This window comes from Platalea leucorodia (genome assembly GCF_965183815.1).
Source record: "Platalea leucorodia genome assembly, chromosome: 7".
Lineage (NCBI taxonomy): Eukaryota > Metazoa > Chordata > Aves > Pelecaniformes > Threskiornithidae > Platalea > Platalea leucorodia.
Window position 1 is genome coordinate 26,033,250 of NC_138829.1, and position 7,966 is coordinate 26,041,215.

The 7,966-nt window shown below is 41.8% G+C and overlaps 1 protein-coding gene across 1 annotated transcript in view; it reads right to left on the bottom strand.

Annotated features, from left to right (window-relative positions):
- The window catches only part of ESRRB (estrogen related receptor beta), a gene marked incomplete at both ends in the record, with an annotated part of 84,786 nt that extends 77,196 nt beyond the window's left edge, over nt 1-7,590 (bottom strand). Inside the window, one exon of the mRNA XM_082317541.1 lies at nt 7,541-7,590. Coding sequence (XP_082173667.1) covers nt 7,541-7,590 — 50 coding nt within the window. The remainder of the gene's footprint in view (nt 1-7,540) is intronic.
- Between the last annotated feature and the right edge of the window lie 376 nt (nt 7,591-7,966).

Consider the following 7,966-nt stretch of genomic DNA (forward strand, 5'->3'; position numbering starts at 1 on the left):
CTCAAAATTTCTGTATAAATCAAAGATTGTTTTAAAAAATAAAAAGCAAAATACAAAGAAAATGTACACATTGAAAATGCATATCGACTAATTCTGGTTATGTGCACCAAAAAAACATTCTAAACCAAATACCTGAAACCAGTAACACCCTATGTTCTCCACTGCTATGTTGCCACATCTGCGAAAAACTCATCTAGGTAAGTGTAATTTCTTAAATCAGGAAACAAATGATATGTTTGAGAATGAGAAACTTCTCAGATTGACTGAATAAAAACAAAAACAACACAGAAGACTTTAGAAAAATACAATCTGTTTAAGAATAATTCTTTAGTATCCTTATTTTCAGATGCTTAATTTTTTAATATATAAAATGGTGTAAATCTCAGTGAGAAATTTGGTTTGTAATCATTCATGTCAGCACATTTAAAAAAAATGTACTTGCGGCAACTGATGGAAAAATCATACTTCTGTCTTATTTTCACCCAAGTGCTTACACATTCTTAAAATGATCATTTCCATATGCAAAATCATAACAGGAGAATTGAACATTTTCTTAAAGCTGTTCTTTTGACCTTTCTCTTGAGTAAAAGGACAGCGAGACAATACACTCACCAGCATTGTTCACAGTGACGGCTCCATCGCCGGAGATTGAGGGCCATTATTACTAAAGGGAACTTTAAAGTGCCAGAAGAAAAAGGGGGAAAAATTAGAAAATAACACTTCTAAATATGCTGTATGTACAAAAAGCCTTTCAGAACAGTAGATGCAGAGCAACAAGAAATCTTCATCTAAAAACAGCTGCAGTAAAACACAGACAATCAATTTAAAACAAAAGGTGCTCTGAGAAATTGTCTCCTGTTATGCAGGATACTCTTAAGCTGGAGGTCCCACTTCCATCAGCCACATTATAGGCTCTTCTAATTTAAGAAAAATATACGACCCTTAAAATGCATGGTAAATCCAACATAATTTTCGGGAATGGAAAAGGAAAATCTAGACTGAACGAAGGGGTTCTCATTAAAGGCTCTTACCCTACCAAGAAGAAACTAGAATAGGCTTCCTTTTCCCTCCAAGCCCTTCAGCAGGATATAGTATTTGAGATGTCCTTACAGTCATGACAAAAATTGTACGAAAACAGCCACCCCTCTTTACACTTAAGCTATTTCCTTTCGCATACACAAAAATGCAAGAATAAATAAAACTCTGTCCAAAACAAGAACAGTCCTATCACAAATTTTATTGCAATTTAAGACCTATCTTGAAAACAAAAAAGAAAACAAATAAGAGACAATATTCACATGAAAAAGCAAAGTAGCCCTCTTTGCTTCCTACGTGCACATAAGTTTGCGACTTTATGAACAGATTCTGTGTTGTTTGCTAAAAACTTATGGATCAGGAATATTCTTTGTAGGACGACAAAGTCATCCTAAGGGTGACTAGACTGAGATTTGCCAGGATCCCACAAAATGAACAGGATTTCTTACATATTTATTCCTCCCCCATTCAGAAAGGGAGTGCAAGAAAATTCCAGCTCAGCAGGGACACAGAGCCATCGCAGGTTGTGTGATAACAGCTTGCCACCTGCTTTTCGCAAGTTGTCTTTGCGAAGTGCAAGGGGCACGGAATAGTAACGTTGCCTGTGGTGATAGGAATGCACTGAACAGCTCAGTATGCAAAAGCACTTACTGGTACACAGTGCTCTTCACAAAGGGCATTGCAGAATGCCTTCCAGACTGTGTCAGAAGTGCTAGGAGAGGAAATATTAGTGCGTGTGTCGCAGGAGGAACATAAGCACTTACCATCACAATAAAAGAAGGTATAAGCAAATACAGGTACAACGCTGCTCATAGCAAAAAAAAAAAAAAAAAAAAAAAAAAAAAAAAAAAAAAAAAAGGGCGGGGGGGAAGACAGGAAACTTAGCAGCAGTCAGACTAGAAGGAGCATTTCTTTGCAAGAACAGCAAGGGTTAACAGTGGCATACAAGCTCCGGTCCAGTCAAGATAGGGTCAAATGATGTGCAGCGAAAGTTTCGAGTCCTCAATCCCCCAGAGCTTGTTTGCTAATTACATTTGCAATTACAAACATGACAAATATATTATTATACAGTGTGTTCCACCTTGAGCAGACATGTTTCTCCTTACGGACAGTCACTGCCAACAGCCAGACTCTCAAGCACTGGAAGAATCAAAGTGCACTGTGCTCCAGCTGCAAGGATCATTTTGTGGGCATCTCTATTGCTCTGAAGAGACAGGGCAAAGCTTTAGAGAGAGGCAGCATAGCAAGGATGGAAACAAATGCGGAGAATAAGTTACTACAATTTAATTCCTAAGAAGTAAAACTCACCAGGTCAATAGCTATAACTAATAAATAATACTAAATTATGTTCTGTTCCCAATGAGAGGCACAAAGCACTTTACACATGCAAGCTACACAGCGATGACTACATTCACAACTCAAATGCAGCCGATACTGGGAAGACAGAAAGAAATCAAGATTTTCCTATTTTCAGCAAGGTCACCATAGCCAAGTACTGCTAATATCTTCTTCGTTAAGCCCCTTCGCTAAACAAACAACCATCTGATTCATAGTTTGCCATGGAAGCTCTGATCTTTCCATTTTTTCCCCCCAGTTTCTATAGCAGCATTACCTAGGAACCTCGCTGCTGGGTACTGGACAGATGCTAAATTTACTTGCTCACACTGCACAAACTAAAAAGTCTGTTGTGCTCCCTGGCTGTAAAGTTACCATCAATAGCTCCCTGGAATAAAGAACAGGTCTTACTGGGAAGAATTTCCCAGTCTCTGAAATCTACATTGGAATCGTTGACGTGCAACACTAGCTGCCGCTGTGACCCCCAACTCCTAAACCGGGGAGCACAAGTTAGAAGGAGAAGTTGGGGAAAGGATTTTGGCTTTCATATCCGAGCTTTGTCACCATCTTTTTCTACTTTTACTATTTCTTTCATTAATTAAATCTCTTTTAGACATTTTACACTCTTTGGAGAAATTCTACCGTGCTCCCAACAGAACCTGTAAAGTTCATCTACTCTCAGGTTTAAACCTTTTACTTTCTCCCTTCTTCCATTTCGTAAGAGAGCTTGTATCCTTTGAGCCCTGGAAGATTTGGTAAAGAGACCCACTGACACAATGCATAACACTTCTTATTGAACTAAAATTACTCGAAGAATACAGGTGTTTTCAAATGACATGAAATTCTGAGCAGTAGTAACAGCACGGAAACGGGGCTGGGGAATAACAGCGGAAAGGGCACGGAGAATAGAGCACCGTTCTCTTCAAGAGGAAGAAAACGGGATGTGAAATCTCTGTCACAGCAACTTTCTCTGATGCAATCTCTCCAAAGTCTTTCCCCTCTCAGGCTAAATGCAATATTAATTGATTACTTCAAATCAATACAATGAAAAAAAATCCTATTTTTTAAATATATTGATCTTTCCATATTTCTCAATAATTGATAATGATTAGATCATCTTTACTTTTATAAGTGGAATTGGAAGAGGAGGGAAAAGTTAATACAAACACTTTAAAGGTACCAGTTTCCTCATAAACCTTTTGCTCAATAAGCTTAGTGTACCGAGACCCCATTCTTTGATGGGAACCTCTTCAGGAACCCAGTAACTAGGCCATTTCCCTTACAGAGGTTTTTCAGTTTATTCTGTCAATAAAACAAACAACTCCCTCCCCATTCTCCCCAATTAACAACTCCTCCCTATCCCAGACTTTCAGAGATACTCAGAGCAGACAGTTGTATTCAGCTTCTCTGACTCAGATTTCCTCCCATTCACAGAATATGGAGATTTCCAGTAACCTCTGAAATCAAGTCACATTTCCTCAGTCTGCGCATTAGACTCAGTGACAACAACTTTGTTAATTCTCTGTCGCAGGGTCCGGAATGCGCTCCTTCATTGACCTAAAATTCCAACGTTATATCCTTCTGTCTCTCTATCAAATATATAACTTACTCCTTTCAACTTTTTCCTTCTATTCATAAAATAATTTTCATTTTCTTGTACATCAATGACTCATGTGTCTTTCTTGTACATCAGAGGAAACAGCGTACGAGACACAGCATCTGGCAGGATGCCCTCATTTGCCAATGATTTTTATTTTCCCTTCATGATGGTTCCTTGGTCAGTTTCTGTCTGTCATGTAGAATATTAATTAGAAACAGAGATGGCAATTTTGTAGTCCTATCAACATTTCTAGTGGCAACTATAACTAGGCAGAAAAAAATTCTCTGGGCTGCAGAAGTTAATATGGAAAAGTAAAAATGCCGTATTTCACTCTCCTTTGAAACAGCCTTAGGTTTGCATATGAGAGAGATGCAACACCAATATTCAGTATGACCATACATATGTATGTGCATACTCCTACACATAAATATTTATAGATACACATATGTGTTTGTGTGTGAATATAATCACATCTTTTATGTGTCAGAGTGTACGTTTGTAGTGTCTGCACACGCATTCCCTCCCCGCTGTACTGCAGACAGACGTTGTCAGTACAGTGTAACTAATGTATTCTCGCCATATGCCCTCACCTGAGAGACAAACTGCAGGTACAAATCATTGTCTTTGTTAGTTTCCCAATTCAAACTCATGCAAAAGCTTCTTCCTTGGAGCCGCATCACCTACCCCAGGAATAATTGCCCCAAAGGTCAGTACCAAAAGGTAGTAAGCGGTTGCTAAAGAGTGGATTCCTATGCAAGAAATTAAATACATACGCTGCCTTAGGACACATGCACAGAGGGTCAAAATTAGGAAGAAGCAATTTCTTACTCTCCCTGCAAGATCCTGCACCGAGGGAAACACACAACCCGCTGATCAGAACTTCCGCAGGCTCCTGGTGTGATCACACAGATCAACACACGCAGGCAAAGGAAAGGGAACTTTCACTGCTTGAGGAAGACAGATCCAAAACCTGAAGAGTGGGATTAGGGACAACTAATTTCTTTGCTTAGTTTTTGTTCAGACTCTTCGTGGGTCTGAGTGTTAGAAACATTAAGTTCTCCTTAAGCTCCAAGGTGAAGGGAGTCACCTCTTCTCTCCTTTGCCTTGTTCATTTTCTCTCTCTCTCCCAATAATTGTGAGGCGAAACACAGTTTCCAGGTAACTGTATGGATCACGTATTGAGTGACCACATCCACTTCTCTTCCTACATTCTACTCTTCCTCCTATTTTTTCCTATAGCTTAAGAAGCAACTAAACAAGAAGAGGCAGTTTGCAATATTTTTAAAATTCACCCCTAATTTAAGCCTTAATTTGACAAAAATTGCTGTCCATGTAATTAAAAGCAGTTGTTTTGGTTTTTGTTGGTTTTTTTTTTTTTGTTTTAAAAGGAAAATAATTATTAAAATCTTTTCAATGGCTAGTAGTCAGAAGAGTAAATCAGTACAATAAGGATAATATGCTCACACAGCTAGGAAGCGATACAGGCACAAATGCAATACATGTATTTACATTATATGTTCACAATATAATTGTGTTGCAGAGGGAGGGAAAAAGTGGCTAAAGGGATATATATTGGGCCAACTTTTATCCTCAGCTACAGGAATACAATCTGAAATCTAACCTTAACAAAACCAGAGTGTAAATCAAATCAGTACCTGATACACTGCACATATACCTTTAAATACACTGTATTTTTAGGCTTCTCACATCTTTTCCTCTCTCAACAACTTTTTCCAGACTTAGCCATACTTCCCTGCATCATTGTACTCCTTTAATTTAAAAAAAAAAAAAAAAAAAAAAAAAAAGAGCTTGAAAAATAGAGGTTGAGATACTTTAAATGACATTTCTGTCTCTCTCTCCCCCAACCTCAACGACGTTAAAGAGAAGGTTAGCTGGCACACAGAACCAAGCCAAGCACTTCTCTAAACAGAGAGCTCTCCAACAGTTTCTCATCTCAAAAAGCAGCACACACTGCCTACTGTAAAGCCGTAGGGGCTCAGTGGCACTTCCCCCAGGGCCACCTTCAGCTGTCTACTCAGCGGCCAAAGAGTTGTGGATATGGGTAAGGTGCACTTGACATTATGGAGAGCTGACTGAGAGCCCGTGGAAAAGTAAACCAGGGGAACAGTAATCCAACGTGCAGATTACTTCCTACTATTTTCATGTTGTTTGAGTTCCTTTTCTCAATTCCAAAAGTAGAAAAAATAAAAGGAAAAAGTTAAGAGACAATATAATAAGTGATGAAGATCTAGTTTTGATTGTGGCATTTTGCTCTTTTTTTTTTAATGAAGGTAAATGCACTTTCTATTTTTGCCTTAATATTAAAAGACTCCCAGCGGCATACAGAATACATTTCCCTTAAGAAACTGTTTGTTTATTTTTAATTCAAAATGGAGCAGCCACAAGTGAAGCACCAGTAGGGAAAAGAAAATCACATGGGTTAGATTATTAATTTCTATTAACAATACGGTCTCATTTTAATGAAACTGCTGGAAGCAGGGGATTAAAGGAAGAAGAAATGAGTGTAAGGACAGATGGAATATCAGGAAACAAGAGACAGAAAGACAGATAAAAGACAGCTGTAATGAGGAAAGAGAGGTACGTATCATTGTGGGGGTTTTGTTTGGTTTTAATTGTTTCAATTTTACTAAATACAATGTGTTCTTAAAACAAAAGCAATGAAATAGGCAAAATTACTTCACTCCCACCTCTGATGACACCACAGAACCTGCACAGGTGACACACGGATTAACATGCCAACACACAAAAGGGGACTCTGCTCAGGGTGAGATTTATCGGAGAGGAGAAATGCATTTAAAATGAATTGCTCCAGTCAGCTGGATGCGAACGCTGAGAAAATTTTGCCTCGTTTCCTAACTTCCCCAAAAGGATCAAACCAAACTTAACACACCGAAGTGATTTTAAACACAGCGTTACCAGGCACAGCCCACAAAGAGCAGTAGCAGGTGCTAAGGTATCAGCCACCGGTCCCAGCTCGGGATGTCTGCTTGCCAGCCCTCCGACTCACTCCACTCTTTCCCCGGGCAGGCTATCCAAACAGTAAGCTGCGGGAAACTAAATTTCCATAGGACATTTGAGGTGAAAAACGGACTTTTTAAATAAAAGACAGTGCTTTAATGGATCTACTTTGTGTAATTTTATACGCACATCTCTTTATAGACACCTAGTAATTCATCTAATAAAAATCCTAGCACAGATGGAAAGTAAAACTGCGCAGAAAGGACTGCCAGCGCTCACTGTTAGCTGCCTGTTCCTAGGAGATGAAGCATTAGAGGGAGAAGTTACAAGGCAAGAAAGAAACAGAGCGACGCGCCGACCCCCCAGAGCGCTCCTCCGCCGGCCCCGCCGCACCTGCCGGCGGCTCGGGCACCCCGGCACACGCCGTGCCCCGCGGGGGCGGCAGGCGGCCGGCGCTGCGGCAGGGAGGCGGCGGGGCCGCGGGGTCGCTGCCCCGGCCCCGGCCCACCCGCAGCGGGACGCAGCGCCGGTCCCAGCCCGCCCCCGGCCCGCCCGGTCCCGGCACGGCACGGCACGGCACGGCAGACTCACTGGTTGTGGTAGCCGAGCGGGTCGGAGATGCACAGCTCGGAAATGTCCATCAGTCCAGTTTGAGCATTCCCGGTTGGAGGAGAAAAAAAAAAAAAAAAGAAAAAGAAAGAAAGGAAAAAGGGAAAGGAAGAAAAAACACGAGAGAAGAACTAAACTGCAGCGGGCAGGGCGGGCGGGGAGCCCCGGGAAGGGGAGCCGGCCCGAGCCCGGCGGCGGGGCAGAGGCGGCGGGGAGGCAGCGCGGCTCCGCTCCCGCTCCCGCGCCCGCGTGCGGACACACTGGCGGCGGCAGGAGGCGGGCGGCGGGCGGCGCGCAGGACACGGCCACGGGGGATTTCGCCGCCCCGAGCCCCGCTGTAGCTTTAACGCCGGGAGACGGATGGAGACGGCAGGGCGGCTATTGGCTCCCGCGCAGGGGCTGGGCTTG